The following is a 19,590-nucleotide window of genomic DNA, read 5'->3' on the forward strand; positions in this document are numbered from 1 at the left end:
TCCAGTTTCACAGAAAAATCTGAGACAATTCTCCTACACACACTTTCAGCACTAATACAATTACGATTAGACATTAAAAGAAAACATTTCCATTGAGCAAAAAGGTGTCATATTTAAACCAAGAGAGGAACAAACACCAAAACAGGTGAAACATTCGTCCTCAACAAGCTACAGGCGTACAGGTTTAAAATATGGATCAACGCTGATGTGATCAATAATACGTCCGATTCCTACAGGTGAGTCAGAAAAGGGAAGCGTAAAGAAACCGTAAAGGAAGCTCAGGAGGGTTGAAAGCAAAGAAGACAGATGAAGTGAAAAAGAGCTCGTACAGCGTATCGACAGCCACTAGCGTCGGTCGCGGCGAGCTGGCAACACTCGCTCGGCCAATATGTGACCACGTGGAGATCAATCCTGCCAGCTGCAAGTATAATCAATTCTGCTTTCGCTCCGAGTCTGGGTTCTCGATCTGAAGGAGCCACATTCAACAACTTCAGCTTAACAAGCCTTATAGTGCCTTCAAACAAACCAAAAAAACATAATAATTAAAAATAGACACAAACACAAATAAACCAGCACCACGAAAAAAGGAAAAATGTCACACTTCAGCATCCAGTTTGTTTTGTGTTAGCCTACACCATAACGTTACCCTTTGTATGGATTTAGTTTAGTTAATAACTTTAAAAAAATGTATATTTTGATCAGTCAACTCAGCAGAATAATTTACAGACTTGATAGGTTTTCATACACCACTTATTTTTTGATTGAGTTGGAATTAAATTGCACGTAATTAGATTTGACAAGGACCTAATTGCTTTTTTCTATAGCGCCCTGAGTTATATTCATATATAATAAGTAGACTGAACTGAATTCAACCTAAAATGAACTTTTACTCCACTTGAAGTTAATTATAGTTTAATTAACATATGTATAAAATAAACCGTGTAAATGTTTTCAGCAACATTAAGACATCTGACCCATGGTTAATAAGATATTTTGCTAACAGACAAATGAACACACCCACACACATGCAGTTACATTATCGCCCGCCACCGTGAAATGCAGCTAATAATCAAGAGGTAAGAAAAACTCGAACTCTGTTACTTTCATACGCTTCTACACTAATGACAACATAATTATGAATCTTGTTCTGCATGTCTGCCAACAGAACAGCCTAAATGTTCCCCACTGACACTTTACCATCAAGAGATGTGATTAAACGTGTTTACATGATCCCTTTCCTTCAAGAGCGGTAGATTTCAAGAGTTAACGTTTAAGTTTCTGCATATCCGAGCAGCATTTGGATGCCAAATCCGAGCTGAATGAACCATGTGTCAAGTTCATGCAATGTCAGCTGGCATTTTTCACACTTTGTTTTTTTTAAACACGCTTAACTGCCAACCAGAGATCCATTACCAACACATTTTATGTTTCCACTTCCTCCACGTGATTGACAACTTTATTACACATAAATAATTCCTGCAGGCTTTCGCCAAAAAAACCTCTGAGATGACTGACAGATAAACAGAGCGTCAAACTGATGCAAAGACAGCTGTTTTTTTCCCCCGTGTCTAGCATACTGTCAGGGCCGCATTAAATCAGCTGTTTAAGCCGTTATCGATGGGATAAACTGAGCTAACTTCAGAGGCTTGAAGTGGTACGGTTCACCTCGCAAATCTCTCATCAATAATGGCGAGTCTGCAGGGAGAAGAGTTATGGAGTCGATGGACACGCTGACTGGTCAGGAGGTTAGCGAGGCCTTCGACAATCAATAAACCCTGACCACTGGAGGCACGAGTGGAGAGCCTACAGTTCCACAGGTAGAAAAATAATAATAATACCCCCAACTGCAGAGGTGGTATTTTACAATTAATATTGAAGTGTGCATAGAGTATGTTGTTATTGCTCATTGCTCTGGTTTTACCTGTGTGTGTCTGACCATTTGTTTGTAAGTAAAATATATCATGAACCAGTGGATAGGTCTTAATGAAGCTTTTATAAAATAGTCACTGGATGTACATCTACTCAAGGTGGCCACCACAGCTAACTGGCCAAAGAAAACGCAAAAACAGCTGTAATTCAGTCATTCAGTAATTCAATTACTGCACTAATATTTGGTGTGTTAGCAGCTGAGAGTCAGTACTCCAAATACAAATACTCCAAGTTCTACTCATTGCATGAGATCTGCACTTTAAATCCAATCCAAGTCAAGATGGCTGACACAGCTAAGCAGCATCAGCCAAAACGAAAATGGCTGTAAGTCAGTGAGTTTTACAGATTTGTTGTCATCCACAACACGTACTCTGAGCGAGTCATCTCATGATATCACATGAGATTGGGGGTCATCTTATTTCCAAGGTTTGACCAAATCGGCTCATTTCTCAACATAAGATGATCTTAGTCTAAACCTCTGTCATGAAAGGCAGTGGGTGATATGCATTAATTTAGTCACTCCCAAAGTGCCATATACAGCAATGCAAAACGAGGGGAAAAACTGGGGAACTTTAATTTTTTACTCTTAGAATTTACTGTGAAGAAAAGAGACTGTTTGGTTGAAATGACATTAAGTTAATAGATGAAGAATTGTTGTTTAAAAGCCAAATAAACTCTGGAGGACCCTGAAAAACACAACTGCTCCTCCCAGCTGAAACAGACAAATAACCAAAATAAAAAAGAAGAATAGCCAACAGTTTGTCCCATATTTACCTTTCACTCTTTCAGCTTTTGCAGAACATGAAGTCATTTGGTTGCAATGCAGCCTCCTAACTGCCTGATGGCTATCCTACTGTGAGCCAAATTAAATCAACTGAGCTGAACCAAACCAGGCCAAATGCACAAACGCCAACATGAAAAGTCTAAAAAGGAAACCAGACAGTTTGATTTACAGCCTGCTGAGAAAAAAAACAGATTGTAAATTAGTTAGAAAGGTTTCTAAAAGAAAATTATGATTGATTTAGTCTCTGAAACCAAATACCCTGAGATACCATTTATTTTAGATTGTTGTAATGATATCAAGCGTTTGTCCAAAGTAAAAAGCCGAACAGCAGTCCAGCTCTCCCGTCCTTGGCAAACCGCTGTAAACCGGATCGGACTGAACTCAGGATCCAGAAGATATTTTGGCTACGAGCTGTTAGCTGAAATTCTGAATCTAAATCAGAAATCTCAGGGTCAGCAAATGCCAGACAATTATTACAGCTCCACGGACATGAGTGAGGAGTAAGGTTGGACACAGCCCATCTGAGAAACCTGACCGTGGTTTCTGTGCCCGCTGTGAGAACCTTTCCCTTTCCTAATAACCTCAATATTAAGAAACTACAGTAACAGAAAATGAAGATTTCTCAGGGGCACACTTCAGTTGAGTGTTACAGGCATTCAGCGAGAAACTGTTTGCATTTTCTACCTTGAAATATATTTTCTTTAGATGCAACGATCATTGAAATGTCTGGTTTGATGTTATTCTGTCTTACATTTATTATCAAGGTAAATCTTCCTTACCAAGCAAAGAAAACAAGAAGCGCTCTATGCTAATTTCTGTTTATGTGAAACAATTTATTACATGCAACTTTCTTCAAGGTGTGGGAGCATTTTAACTCCAACTGACTTCAAATAAAGAATCAAGGGAACATTTGAAATCTAGGGTTAAGGGTAACAAAGAGAATCCACTGCTGGGATCATCGTTAAACAACCGTCATCTTTGTGTTATTGGTGTGTCAACCACCACGAAAAAGATGTTTTTTTTGCCAAATGAAGATGTTGAACTGGCTTTGGGTCGATGGCTGAGAGAGAACCACAAATGAGTGCACAGAAACTGACAGCAGTGATGACTAACTCAACATATTACACACAATCTCCTCTTAGATGTTGTGTTTATCTCCCCACAACAAGCGGTACCGTTCGCGTGAACATGATGATGCGGAAGAGAGAACCTGAAGATCACCCGATAACAAGCATGGGCACACTGTGGTGGTTTGCTCAAGAGCCTTTTTTTTTTTAACCAAACAGGAGACGCAGCAGTTTACTTCGTCATGACCAACCTAAACGTTCTCTTACTCAATCTCAGAAGCTTCCGTTACTCTGAAAATACCAGTTTATGTCCAGGTTTTATGGCCTGTATAAGCCCAAGAAGCCTTCTGCTTCAGCTCCAAAGTTTCCTCAACAAACCCAATGACGTTCACCAGCCGGATTTAGATCGGCCGCTGGAAAATATTGCAGATGCACCCAATTAAGTGTAACTGCAGTTTCAGCTACCTAAACTCATCAACAGCTGGCAAGTTTGCAGCATATTTTAAGCCAAGTGTGTGAGGCCCGATCGCATTCTGGTACCCTACACACACAAAATCATCTCACCATGGCTGCTAGATGGATAAGAAGCAGCTTCAGTAACCAGAAACACAACATTTAAATGTGATGGGATACTAAACACCGGACAAACATTAGCTCCGCTGGCTCACCCTCTCCAGGTCCTGTCGGAGGTGAGTGAAGAGTTTGAGACGTCTGTAGAGGACGTCCTGCTCCTGCTGGGCCAGGTTGTCCACCTCGTCTCTCTTTAAGGTAACCAGAGGCTGATTGAAGTTGGTCTTCCTCTTCATCTTCCAGAACTGATATAAGAAGTCCACCTGCGAAAAAAGGGGAGATTATTAAATGTATTACGGCAATTAATCGACTCTTTTGTTGATCAAAACTCTGATACTGTTAAAAAAACAGCAACATTGATCAAGGAGGACCCTAAACCTCAGAACTAATTATCTCTTTTGATTGTGCCAAGCTTGAAACTGAAGTAAGAAACAAGTAAATTAGATTATTATTATTGAAAAAAGGCTAAGATTGTCCTGCAAAAACTTTTACTTCAAAGGCTGAGGAGACAAAACTGTCCAGTTTTAATGTAAATTCACCAAAACAATTAAAACCAAATAAAAGAAGGCATCTGGAATATACTTTATCACCTCAATTTATCATTAGCTTAATGTGTTCACATTTAGTTTTCACTGTTAATCATACTTTATTATGTTTCATTTGCATTAAAACCTAAATAGCTTTTTTCTTTTTTTATTAAAAAAACCCCACAACAAACCATTTAACAGAGCCCCATAAGCTGAAACATATTATTATTATTTATTCATTTATGGCTACTGTTTAAACAGTTAGAAAGAAATATGCAACTAATAATTATTCAAGTTAATTTGATTTTTATAGACCTTCTCGAGACTCCCCACTTGGTGTTACATGGACCCAACATTGGGAACTTACTGTTTTATAGTGGCTAAAATTTAAAAAGCTGTCTTCCATGTACAAAAAAAAGAAATCTGTCCCAATTATTTAAAAATGTATTTGCCAACTTCATCACAGCATGATTCAAATTAATTTTTTTTTACTGAACAGGAGGCATTTTAGTTGAGACTCTGATCAAAGCTTGAACTTCGACAAACACATGAAGAACAGCAAGAAATGCAGAGGAAATACATTTTTAGATTGCTGTTTATTGTAACCATCAGCTCATGTGATGATCCCATCAGGAGCCTTCAGCCTCCTCTTCCTCAGTAAAGACTGAGCTCAAACGCTCTGCTGACCATCACGGAGAACAGCAGATTAGCATACTTCCTGTGTTGCTGTTCTGACCCCTCTTCTCAGTGAGCCGTTTCACCCACACAGTTTTTGAGCCCAAATACGTGCTCCGGAATTATGCTGTCTTTAGAAAGATATTTGTGATATTTATGGAGGTGTGCCTCTCACAGCGTGATACATAAAAGGTAACACTTCCTATAATTTCATTCTCTCCATCCAGTAATCTAACATTACCTGTAAGAGGGGCAGCCCCAGGTTTTCAGCGACGTCACCGGGGTCCACCAGTCGGTAAAACTCATCCTCCAGCTCCTGGAGCTTCTGTTTCCTCTGGCTCGCCTTCTCTCTCTCCAGTTGGTCCCGCTCTGCTCGCTCTGACGCCGACACCGAAACTGGGTGCGACACGGACCTCTGCTCCGGGTCGTTGCTGCCGTTCAACTCGGCGGCCCCTTCGGATCTGGCCGCCGTGCTGCGGGCTGCGCTGGTGGTGGAAGTGACGGCGTGGCCGCCGTTGCTCACCGCGTTGCTGCCGTTGATGTTCGCGCCGCTGTTGCTGGCGGTGGAGCTGTGCTCCAGGCAGAAGGACTTGAAACGCACCTCGTCGTTTTCGGCCAGGATGGTCTTCATCTCCAGGCCGTGGTCGAAGGCGCACGTCACATGGAAGGCCACGATGCAGGAGGGCATGGAGCACTGGGAGGAGAAAAAAGAAATATCAGAAGAACAAACACACACACACACAGCGCGCCTGTGCTGAAGTGTCATTTTCTGTCCATTTACTCTGTCATCGAGGATCCAATATAAGCGCAACAAAGCAGAAAGACAAGCCGAATCACAACAAACATGGATCTTCCATCACTGCTGACATCCTGGTAACCTGGGATGCGTTTCAGTGTGTGTGTGTTGCTCTGTACTATCCATTACAGGTCATCCGAAGGGGCAACCTCCCACTTAGCCTCCTCAGGCGCGGTGTGATCCTGCCTGTGTGAGGCCTTGTGGCTACGAGCTGTTACAGCGGCGCGCGCACGTACACGCACGTGTGTAAGTGTGGGCGCAGGTCGGTGCTTGTACTTGTCAGAGGAGTTCAACATTCAGCAGGAGGGTTCAGGGCTGTGTTTGTATATAAGCACAGTGACAAAAACCTGCCTGTTCCTACAGACTCCATCTGTGGGGGGGAGAGAAAAACACTCCTGGGTAACATTTGCACAAACAATTTTCTCTCTCATCTTCTTTCTGATTTACCACAACAAACTTCAGAGTAAGAGTTAAGCTCAGCTCTCATCCTCGTTCCTCTTTAATCACTTTGTAATACGTTTGATAAAGTTTAAAATAAAACTAATTCCTTTCAAGGACGCAATCCAGTGCTGGCAGGTTTCTAAACGTTTGCTAATGGCCTTTAGAGAAATGACATAACCTGAAAGAATGTTTTAACTCTTTTTGATATGATTTAATTTTCTAAATCTGGTTCAACTTGCTAAGGAATTTTGTGGCCCCAGCAAAAAATAAACACATTTTTTATTTAGTTTATTTAGTTCTAGTCTAAGTTGGGCTGTGGAAATGTTATTTACATGCATTCTCGCAGTGTTTACCATTCTTTTGTTTAAGAATCACAGTTTATGACAAACTACAAACCATCATCTCATCAAAGCTTCTTATCAGCTCTTTTCGGATAGTTTGTTCATTTCTGGAACAAATAACTAAATATTATATTTAAAGGCATGGATGTCTGCTTCCTTCACAGCTAACCTCTCAGTTTCAACTGAATAAAACAAACGCATCAAAAACAAAACAAACCTGTCTTTGGATGTGCTATTCCTTCCAAAAAACTGACCCATGCTGCAGATTTTACTGGAAATTAGAAGCAAAACTACTTGAATATTAAGGAGCTGATGGCACCTAATTCAGTTATGAAACTTTTATGTGATTTTAAGGGAAAAATAATGAAGTTCAACATGTTTTCAGGGTTTATTTTTTTTAAACATTTGTTTAACAAGATCAACAGTTCTCATTGAATTTGTAATATTTTTACAATTAAACTTTAGTTTTTCTTACAAAGTTTAAGATTTCTTTTAGACTATCAGCCATTTTTCAAACACTAAAAAGCAGTTTTTTGTTCATAAATCTGTGATTATTTCCTCAAACTCTGCCACTGAATATTTGTTGACAGAAAACAAAAGAATTAAAACGAAACTATCACGTACATGTTCTACATTTTAGCAACAACACTTCCTACTTCCTGTGACTCAGTTATTAACAGCATTTTTAAACATACAAACAGATACTGTTGGATATTTTTTTGTTATTTTTGCTGTGATTTGAGCTTTATTAGGTAACGAGAGGGAAACAATAGGATTTCACAGGAGATTAAGTTAGAAGGAAAAGACTTTGACCTTAAAGATTTACCATTAAATCCCATATTTATCACCTGCTGCTATAAAAAGGAGGGCAATCATGTAACCCCCTGTGTTTGTTTGTTTTGTTTTAGTCTGGGCTGATTTCAATAAAACTCTCAGTAATCATCTACATCGACAACTGATTACATTTTGGAGTAAATCAACCTCAGCAAACACAAAAATAATAATATAAATCAGCCAATTTTACAGATATTGAGCTAAAATTCAGTCTGGTAGTAGCTGAGAGTCATCCCCAACACCTACTCTGAGCGCTAATAGATCATGCAAGTTTGTTTAACATACTAGTACTAGTTTAATTTTTTAGTTATTTACCCACTAGATGAGTGAGTAAAGAGTCAGGAGACCTGATCCAATAATCATGTGTCTGGTTTGTGAAAGACGTCACCACAAATGCCTCATGGTTAAAAAGTGAAAGTCTGCGCTTTAGATCCACTTTTATTTCCACGTAAATGTCAGACAGAGCCGCTGCAACTGCTCTCACTTATTCTTTGTCAAAAAGGCAAAAGGTTGAGGCCAGCATGGAGCCGGTGAGATGTGTTGTTTGGTGTGAACCGCGTCCCTGCAAAACAACAAAAACAAAACAGAAAAAGAAGAAACCCACTCATCTGGCCTTCTGCAACGCACCTGCTCTGTTCTGGCAGGCGTTCATTAATTCATTAGGTTTTAGCCGTGCCCACACTGCATCTGAGGACAACAACATGTTTGCCTTACAGCAGGAGCTTCCAAACATTTCTCACTCGCCGTGTCTGTGGAAAAACAAGGCTTATGTTCACCTTACAGGTTTTTTATTTAGCTCCTATTCTTATATTTCTAGTAATCTGTTGTGTTTACAAACATTGGAGGTTTTCCTTTGCTTCCAGGTTTTGTTTTCCCCTCACAATTTTCTTATGAGAGATTTGCAAAATAGATCCTTTTGTCTGAACTTATATTTCTGATTCTGCACCGTCCTTTACGACAAAATAAGAGAAATTTGTTTTGCAAATACTTCATATTTTCTTTTACACCTCTCATGAGCCAGAATTCTGAACAGTTATTTATATATTTTACAGTTAAAGGTTTAATAAATAAAAGACAACTGCTTAGCCACCTTCCTCCAACAGGACTGATTATTGATTTATTACGACTGTATCTCCTTTCTAAAAACCTTGTTTTCCATAAATAATCATGAATCTTATTGCCTCTGAGAATCTAAGGTTTGCAAGAGTTCCTCAGCTTTCATTTCAATATATTTTATGTGATTATTTTAGTCAAACTTAAGATAAGAATCTGTCTGTAACTTTACCTCCTATCCTCCAGGCTTTTTTTGTGTTATTGCTTGGAATTAGCAGTTTTCCCGTCACCCTGTTCCACCGTGTGACAGTATTTGCCACACATTTTCATCTTGTTACGTCTCTCCCTTAAAGCAGAATTACATTTACAATGTTTTAAATATTCATACTAAAGAGGGTGTGTTTCATTGCTGCAATTGTTTGAAAATTGGAATACGATCTCTTGTGTGTCTTTTTTCCGCACAGCACACGTTTGTAGCGACTTACAACGAAGAAAGACTTGACTGAATCATTTTAAGATGATTCTGTTTGTATTTAACTGATGTTCTGCACCTGAAGCACAGTCAGAGATATTTAAAACTACAGGTCTTCGACGTTTTCCAGCTATCTTTACACCTGAAGTGGTAATTATCCGAGCAGACTTTACTTTAAGCTTTTCAAAATAAAACACACGACGGACTGGTTAATCTCTTCAGCGTAAAATACCGATTAGGAGTTTCCTGTAGCACTTGAAGGACTTACCGATTATTAAAAGGGTTGTTAAATACAAATGTTTTATTGTGTACACTCAACAGTCATTAGCTGCACACAATAAGAGTCATTAAGCTGTAAGTATCAGAGAACGATGGAGCTGACCGTTAAAGGTGATGGAGAGTTTACACTGTAACAATATCTGATGCAACAAAAAAACTAAAGTATATTTACAAAGATCAGGATTCTTTACATGTTCGGTGTGCTTTTAGTAATTTTTCCTTGCTATTTGGGGTTAACAGGACCACACAGACATGTAACAGTAAGTAGTTGAAACATTAAACTAAAGAAAACAAGTTAAAATAATTAATAGAGAGTTCCTACACATACGAAATCCAGACATTCTTATACCAAAGCACTTGTTAATTTACTATAACTCATCAAGTTTACAGTGGTCCAGCTTTATTATCTGCATGCATGTAAAATTATCGCTGTCCGCCGCCTAGAAAGGCAGGCGATCATGTAACTGCTTGTGTCTGTTTGTTTGACTGTTAGCAAAATATCTAATGAAACACTGGATGGATTTTATTAAAACTAATATCAGTAATCATTTGATGTACGTATACACCTGATTAACCTTTAGAGTCAACACAATTCAAGACTAAAACAGACTTTACCAAACTGCAAAATGGCTACAACTCGGTCAACTTTAGAAATATTTAACTAAAACTTAGTGTGGTAGTAGCTGAGAGTCATCTCTGTCGCATATGCTAACAGAACTCTCTCTTCTTAAAGAGCTGACTTTTGAAGGCTGTTGAACTGGTGCAGATTTATTCTTCACCCGACGATTCTTTCGTTTTATTTTTTTAACAACACGTCATGCTATAAGAACCGGACCAAAAATAATAAAAAATAAAAAAATATTTGGCTGCTTGGCAGCAAAATATAAAGAAACTAGAAAAAAACGCTGAGTGCTACATAAAGAAATTTGCTGAAGAATGAAAACTGTTTAGGTTAAAACAAGCAGAACCGAAGCTAAAGTCTGAAATTAATAAAACTGGAACTGCAGTAAAAGCTATAATGAGCAAGATCGAAGTTAAAAAACAAAAATAAAGCAAGCATAATGAAGTAGATTTCAGAAAGAACTAAAGAGATCTGCATGTAGTTACATGAGGAACAGATTTGTAAATAAAGTATTTCAAAAAGTATAAAAACCACAAATACTAAAAGCACAGTATTCCGATTAAGTCCAACATTTTAACATGTGAATGGTTAAGATAGCACGAAGTATCTGAAGTAGTTTGGCTGCAAAAATAAATCTAGGGAACAGGAACAGGAAAGTAGTGTGAACACTGATTCAGCATTCACACAGTTAGGGGTGGTTTAAAACTTTTGCACAGTACTGTGTAGTATGAAGGCTGCACCGGGGGTTAAAATGATGTATTTATATGAGTGGAAAAATACAGATGATGCAAAACAGAACAAAGCATGTCCCTTTTTAATGTGTTTAAATGTCATATTTTTTTGAAGTGTGAGAATTTAAAAGCAGTTTGTAAACTTGGAGCCTTTTTAAGAAGTGTGTTAAAACGGTTTCAATTAATTTGATTTTGATTTCAATATGACCTTCTGCATGGTTTTTGCATAATTATACTTCTTTGTACTTCATACCATTTTATTTGGCTGAAAAAAAAAGAAAGATTACAAAATGAAAATGGTCTGTTTTGACTACTTTAAATGCCTAAAAAGACTTCAGATAACACACCCCTACATTTGGATCAGTAAGTTTATGAGAATAATGCAGAATGACTGGTTTCATCCCGTCTTGAAAAGCAGAAGTCGCTCCGCTCACGCTGCATCTTTACCTTGAGCGTGCAGCTGATCAGTGAGTGTTTGTCGAGCCGCTGCCTCCAGCTACGGAAACATGAGAGTGAGACGCCCTCCCTACGGGCGGCTCGGGCTCAAAGGCTCACAGTTAATCTACAGCATCAATACTGTCAAAGTAAATGCTCCCAAGGCTGCACAAACAAGCTCTTTCATGTACTGTGCATCCATGTATGCACACTACAAGTACTCAGACGCACGTGTTCACCTTACAGACGCGTTCATGGGTAAACAGCACGCAGGTTAACAGCTGTAACGTGTGCCAGAGGGGTTCTGTTCGTCTAGCTTAGCGGCATTTTAAACCGGTGCTGGTTCGTGATCCAGCCAGGACAAAAACTGTGCAGATCGTGTGATTTTTTTTGTGATTTTTTTGTGTGCACAGAAAAACTCTACATTTATGATTTCCAGCTTTCAGTCACGACTTCCTGCTTCCTTACAGACGGGAGCTTCTGGGTCACTTTTAACATTAATGTGTGATTCTGGAGTGCATGTAAGTGTGAGCATGGATTATTTTCTGTCTTTTTACGGTCATATACCCTTAAAATGCTCATGCACATAATAAAAAAATAAATAAATAATGGGAACATTATTTGAGAAGTTTTTTGCCTTTTTAGAGTTTGTCATTAAAAGAAGGTGAATCAAGTTTTGTGTAAAGTTTTGACTCCCGTGATTAGTCGCACACATAATCAATAATTTAGTTTCTTAAGAAGACAAAGAAATTAAGAAACGCTTTGAAGTTGCACATGAAAAATAAAACTTATTTCTGTTCCTATAGGACGACTGGAGGAAGGGTTTGCCTTCATCGCAACATCTAAAGAGAAAACAAACGAGTTTTTAGAGTTTTCTTTTAAAATTCAGATCATGGAAACAAACAAACATGTTTATACAAAATCTTAAATGTTTGTTCAAAAACACGAGTTAGCCTTTTCCTACTTGTACTTACAGTTCAGCTACAATTAGCTTTTAGCTAGCTCTTTGCTGCTTTTAGTTTTTAGCTCGTGTTCTGCTTGTTTCAGTTTTAGCTCAGTTTCAGCTTCTGTACTCAGCATTAATGCTGCGTTCTCACAGAAGGTGCTGTTTATTTTTTGTTAAACGAGGTTTTTGTTACAGGGTCGACGCAGCGCCGAACTTCTGAATGAAGATGAAACAGCCAGGAGGAATAAACCGAAGACAGCAGATGTTACTCCAAGGAGGCACAAACACCGTATGTTGATTTTTTTTTATATAAATCCGGAGGAGAAGAGAAAATGAAGAAACAGGAAGTGGTTGGACTGACCTGGATGCAGGTTCCTGTGAGTTCTCGACACAGACTGCAGGACAGAGCCCAGCGGCTGGCAGGGATGTGGGACACCTTGGTAATGGGCTCCATCTTCTCCGGACAGCCTATGCTCACCTACAGAAACACAAACAACAGGAACGTTCATCAGAGACACCCGGTGTAAGACGTAAACAGCTGCGCATCAATCGTTTTTTAGTTTTATTGTCTTAACTACTGAAAGAGGAGCTTTAATGGACTATTTAACTTTTTAATTAAGCAACATGTGTTTAAATATTTTCTGTTCATAAGCAAATTTCTGCCAAATAATCTGGTAAATTAAAGACCAAACACTACTCAAAGAAATGCATATCGCCCGCCATTTTTCATGCCAAAGTTTTAGACTTACACGATCTTATCAGTTGCAGCCATTTCTGGTCAAACCTTGAAAATAACAATTTGTGAGTCATTTTTGTGTTGGTAAAGTCAGTAAGCTGTGGTGGCCATCTTGAATTGGACTGACTCCAAAAGGTTAATTAGTTGCAGATAAACATCTAATGAAAGTTTGGTTAAAACCCATCCAGCGGTTCATGAGATATTCTGGGAGCAGACACCCACACACAGGCAGGCGATAATGATGACACTCACCGTTGTTTTTTGTTGGTTTGAATGATATCCTGTCATCATTTTCCAGCCAAGAGTCCCGATTTAAGCAATAAAAATAAACCGTCCTTGGAGCCGAGGAGGGGACACACGTGTTCCTCAGAAAAACCTTCACAGTAGAAGCCGGAGTGACTCTCTCTCCATCTAAAGGGGTCCTCTGAGAGCGGCTTCGGTCCTGGACCTTCATTCACTAAACAACTAAAAAGTCAGCGACTGGTGCCAGCTGCCCGGGCACAACAGAGCTGAGAGCACTTCTCACCAAAGTGCCGTTTCTTCCTCCACATCCGACTTCTTTCCTAAAATCATTCCACTTCTCTCCCTTTTCATTTCCTCTCGTCGTCTGAGGCAGGGTCTTCCTCGTCCTCCACGCCTGCATTAACCAGCGGAGGACTGATTTCCGCAGGTCACGCCCCCCTCTCTTTATCCACTTGTCCTTCTGGAAGAGTTTCTTTTCCACCTCTTCATCTGCTTGAAGAACAAATCTTCAGCTTCTGAGCGGACGGATAAAATCTTTTGTACAAAACACTCCGGCTGAAGGCAGAGAAACGTTCCAGGTCATGTATGATGTGATTAATTGCTGCGATGGTTCTCAGCCATGTTCCATCTTTTAGGTCTCTTGTGTGTGTGTGTGTGAGCACGTGCAGGCCTTTACACACTCATTTGCTGATTTTTTTCAGCTTCAATTACTTCGCATTTCAAAACCGATGGTTGAAAAACTGACAAATTTTGAAATGTCCTCCACAGAAATGGGTGGATATCAGAGTGATGAATATAAATGAGTTCTAAAAGGAGGACTCTACATGTCCGAGTGTCTTTCTGCCGTTTACAGACAGACTTCACAATGAGAGGGAGAAAAAAAAAAAAAAACAGCATCTGGGAGACGGTGCTTCATTTAAAGGCTCACATTTACCTCTGTCTTTGCAAAAAACAAAATATCTCATGAACCACTTGATGGATTTTAATGAAACTCCCAGAAAGTAATCACTGAATGAGTATCTACTGCTGATTAACTTTCAGAGTCAACCTGATTCAAGATGGCCGCCACAGCTAGTCAACCTTAGACACGAAAACGGCTAAAATCCAGTCGATTTTACAGATGGTGATCTAAAAGTTGGTGTGGTAGTAGCTGAAAGGCATCCCCAACACATACTTTTACCACAACACATTGGAGTATTTATGCTTAACACTTTTGGAGTTAACCCCGTTTGTCTGTTAGCAAAATATCTCAAGAACCATTGGACAGAATACAGTGAAACTCTCAGCACGTAATCATTTGATGTAAGTCTACAACGGATTCATTTCAATTCAGTTAATTCGCCTTAGCAAACACAGTTTTATAAATATTGAGCTAAATGTTGGAGTGGTAGTAGCTGAGACTCTTCCGCAGCACACATTTCAAGTGCTAACAGATTGTGGGACGTTTTTATTTCCAACTTCGGCAGAAAGAATTCGCATTTATTCGCATATGAACTCCGGAAGCCGAGAACACAATAAAAACTCAATACATGCCACTTATATATGTGCCATTTACCCCATGCCATAAAAAAAAGAGTGATTTAGCTAAAAACAAAGGCATCTGAGACTACAACTGACTTGTAAAATATATTAAAATTTGAATTTAACCATCCTTAAGTCCACGTAACTTAAGAGAGGAAGAAAAGCCCACGAGAGGGTTAAGTTTTGTTTTTGTATACAAATACCAGAATTATCCTTTTTTTCTTGGCCTTGCTGTACAGTTGGTCAAAGAAAATAAAACAATTTAATTTTTAAAGAAAAATTGTTTTGTTAAGTTTGGAGACTAAATAAAAAGAACAAAGAAGTTTCTCGATGATAAAACCATTATTTTCAGTGCAACACAAACAAAATCTGAGGTTTAACAAACCATGAAGCTTTTCCTAAATCCTTAAACAGATAATGAAGCTGTGCAAAAATAAGTAAATCTAACGTTGGAAAAAAATAGTCCTTACGAAGAAGGAATTACGACACAGATCTGGTCCTCACTGTTGATCATTCCTCTGGCATTAACACCTCTTTAGCTCAGCCACAAACACAAATTCACATACATGCAAATTATTTTTTTTCTCCTCCCTCCGCGGCTGGAAGACAAAACAAAAGCAAACGGAGCAGCGAAAACAATTAGTCCAATCAAGGGTGACAGAAGGCAATTAGAAGCAAAAGGTTTGAGGAGCCAAAAAAGCTGCTCGGTTACTGAGAAACGGAGGAGCGGCGCTGAATACGCCGCAGACACGCGACTGGCTGCGGGAACCGTTTTAAAGGTGTGCAAGGCGTGAAGCAGGTCTGAAAACAGCTGCTCCATTTGGAGCTTTCAGACGTCTCCAAAAGATATCATCAAGACACAAGAAGTCGAAACGAGCGGCTGCCTGGCTGAACTCTTGACAAACAGCTTCCTCCCAAATCATTTTACACTAAATGTACGCTCTGCAGCGTGAAGGAGCTCCGCCACTGAATTAAAGCATCCACTGTTACCCTAACCTTGGTAGAAACAAGTGACAGGTGCGATTTTTTTCTTTTCTCAAAAATGTGAACTGAAAGAGTCGGGAGATGCTGTGAACAACCATTCTCACCACACTGACTGAAGAAAAAGAGTCATCTCTAATAAACATAATAAAAGGTGCAATCTGCTGACAGAAACTCTAAAATGAAGCATGAAGACGTTACAGCTCATTTTGACAGTTGAATATTATAGGAAAATGCCAGCTTTGAAGGAGGTAAATTATGTTCTAACCCTTAAATTATCAGCACTTAAACATGCAGGCAACAGTTTGTGAGCTGCGATGAAAAGATCCGACATAAAAACTGTAAAATCTTTCGACCACTGAGTAATATACGAGTCACAATTAAAGGAGAGGATTAAAAATGTCTTATAATCAATCACAATTTATGTCCAAACCCATGTTTGGGACTGAGATCGGTACGAGGAGCGATTTTTTAAATATTTAAAGTCTGGTGAATTCAAAGAATTGATGCAACTTTTTTTTCCTCGACACAAAACCTACCACCCACACCGCTTCAAAACGTGAAATGAAATAAAAGAGGAACAGCTCAGAGCGTCACAGCCATTGTAGTTTATTTTGAAAGGATTATAAAAAGTGGAAGCTATGGTTGTGGGTGAGCTCTCTTTCCTGCCAACATTCAATTCCACAGCGAATACTCGAAGAAAAATCGGATAATTACCGGACAAAATACCAATCTCAGTTTAGGGATGGGCAACATAAACATGAAAATGTTAAACCATCACATTCTGATGCCACTGATGTGCATCTATATGACGACACCGATTTTATTTTTATAACAGAACGACCTGAAACATTAAAACTCTGTACACCGACTTCTTAATAAAAGGAGCACCAGCTGCTCGGTTAGTGAACGGAATCAGACGATTTTTATCCTGACTGGAGACAAGTCAATCTGAAACTCAAATTTCTTCTTCTTTTTTTTACCCGCAGTCCATAAAAAGCATCATAAGCACTCAAAGATTCTTTTTTTTCTTTCCCGTACCAGAACTAAGCAGCTAATTTGCTCTGTTAACAGCAATTTCAGGTGTGGAAACGTTTGATCAGGACGTTCTGGTGAGAAAACAGCTCATCGAATTTAACCGTTTGCAATACCTGGTGGGAATTAAAAGAAAAAAAAGAATAAGCAGAAGAGGTGTAAGAGGCTCCTAAAAGAAAATATGTGTTTTCTACTGAGGTCTGTTTGATGCTCATTTTACAGCTCAACAACACGTGCTGAGGTTTTCCTCTAAAACACCAGCTGCCTCTTAAACAAGTGACATATTCTTACTGTGTGAGGCCTGGAATTAGCAACCGGAGAGGAAATATACACAAAGATTTAGTTGATTCATTGCTATAATTATCAAGTTACAATTCTCCATGCTTATATTTAGAAAGAAATTATTGATTAAACAATCTGAAACACATCTGAGTGTAAAACTAAAGGTATAATTTGTAGATTTTCAGTGACAGATATCTGGAACTTGGTGCTGTTTTGCAGAAAATCCAAGTTATTTTTGCGCTGTGAACAATTTATTAAGAACGCAGACTTATTTTCAGTTTAATTAGACATTAGACTTTTTTTTTTAAATAAAAAAAATCCAAACCAGCAGGTCAGACCTTTAAAAAAGGAATTGGAAACTGGAATCAAACAAATGCAATCGGTGCATCTTTACTTCTTAACCGCCTCAACCCCCGTCGTCATCCCTTCGGGTCTCACCTCAGGGATCCATAAGGCACAGCTGACGTGGACCCACTTGGTTCCACTGCGGGTGGGCTTCAGGGCCCCCCCCCTCTTGGGACAGAGCAGACATTTTGGCTGAACTCCCAGCGCGCAGGTCCGACAGAGCCAGTTCCCCTGCGGCACCTTCAGGATGCCGTAACAAGCCTGCGAGAGAGGAGAGAAAGGACGACTGAAGAGCTCATCGCCGTACGCCAGGGAGGAAATGCTTTATACAAGAAAACATCTCAAAAGGTGAATACAAGCTGTTCTTGTGGCTGATATCTAACTCAAAGTAGGTTATGTTGTAAAAGTTTCACGTTAGCTGCTTAAGTCTGTAACGGAGATCCATCTGTGGACGACTGCATGCAGACCAAAACATGCTTTAGATCAGGGGTGCCCAATCCTGGTCCTCGAGGGCCACTATCCTGCAGGTTTTCCTTGTTTCCCTGCTCCAACACACCTGAATCAGTGGTTAAATCACCTCTTCATGTTCTGAAGAAGCCTGTTAATCACCCATTGATTCAAATCAGGTGTGTTGGAGCAGAGAAACAAGTAAAACATGCAGGATGGCGGCCCTCCAGGACCAGTATTGGACACCCCTGCTTTAGGAGAAGCAAATCCATTGCTGTGAGTGCGTACATGAGCCTGTTCTGAGAGGCAATATATGGAGCAAACTCACTGTTTTATATAAGATTTCCTTCAATATTTAAAATACAACAGCTCCTATTTTTTGCAGCGTTGAAGTAGCTCATTTGTTTGCATAGTGCGTATGTGAAATACACAAACACTCCAGAAAGAACTGCATCATGTACGGAAGTAGGGGATTTCCCACTCATGCAGAAACCACTAACCGGCTTTAACTTTTCAGAAATGTCCTAAAATCCCTGCCAGAGCTTGCTGCAGGTATGGACTCATACATACAAAAATAGCTTCATACTGGTAAATTATTTTCTCTTCTCTGTTTTATATATGTAGTGATAAAATACATGTTTTATATTTTGGGCAAAAAGTGTAAAGTATGAAACTCTACAAGTCCACCCTGCCGTGTTTGTCAGTTTTCCTTGCAGCTTCCCTTTTTTCTTTATAACACAGCGTACAGTTAGTGGCTGCAGCCCTAACCAGAAACTTTTAAAAAAATAAATTACAGCTTGTTTTCTGTTTCCTCTTTTGCGCAGGATGAGCACATTTACAAAATTCAAAGCGACACATGACGAATTATTCCTGCTTTTTTTTCTGCTCCTGAACCTTAAAAGCAGTCGACGCAGATAGGACTTCTAAATAATTCAACCTTCATAAGATTGTTCGCCCAAGATTTTCGTTTCTGTCAGAATTTTAGCAGCAAGTAAGGAAAATGTTTTTAAAAAGGCCACCTGCTGCTGGAAAAGAACAGCAGGTTATTTTATCGTGAGCGCTCCCACCGTCCTCTTTCAGCCGAATCACACGGGTGCCGTCATAAAAGTTTATAAATCCAAAATAATAGGATCTTTATTTCTGATCTGGTGTGATCTCAAGGACAGATTTTTGTGGGCTTTTAAAAAGGCGGCCCAAAATGTGGACAGCGGGTTGCTTTTAAGAGTCTCTTTTCTGGAAGTTTGTTTCATCTAACAGTTAATTTACTAAAAGTCAGGGTAAATTATAACTCGCTTTGTTTGCAGGCAAAAATAATAATGAAAAAAAAAAAAAAGAGTGCAAAAAAAAAAAAGCCCAAACATAACTGGGCTTATTTTTAATGGGAACAAAAAAACAAACGCATGCAATAAGAATAAAAAAATGACAGAAAAATAGGAAATAACAAAAATATTGACTCTGACAGACGAACAGAACCAAAATAATTTGTCTTTGTGGAAAC

General features: G+C 39.2%; 1 protein-coding gene across 2 annotated transcripts in view; it reads right to left on the reverse strand.

Annotated features, from left to right (window-relative positions):
• The window catches only part of jade2 (jade family PHD finger 2), a 169,229-nt gene that overhangs the window by 42,788 nt on the left and 106,851 nt on the right, over positions 1-19,590 (reverse strand). For both annotated transcript variants that reach the window (XM_025006726.2, XM_017419881.3), the window contains exons 7-10: positions 17,739-17,906; positions 12,864-12,980; positions 5,794-6,246; positions 4,449-4,613 (exon numbers count right to left, since the gene is read on the reverse strand). In XM_025006726.2, the coding sequence (XP_024862494.1) occupies positions 4,449-4,613; positions 5,794-6,246; positions 12,864-12,980; positions 17,739-17,906 (903 nt within the window). The remainder of the gene's footprint in view (positions 1-4,448; positions 4,614-5,793; positions 6,247-12,863; positions 12,981-17,738; positions 17,907-19,590) is intronic.

This window comes from Kryptolebias marmoratus, linkage group LG13 (assembly GCF_001649575.2).
Source record: "Kryptolebias marmoratus isolate JLee-2015 linkage group LG13, ASM164957v2, whole genome shotgun sequence".
NCBI lineage: Eukaryota > Metazoa > Chordata > Actinopteri > Cyprinodontiformes > Rivulidae > Kryptolebias > Kryptolebias marmoratus.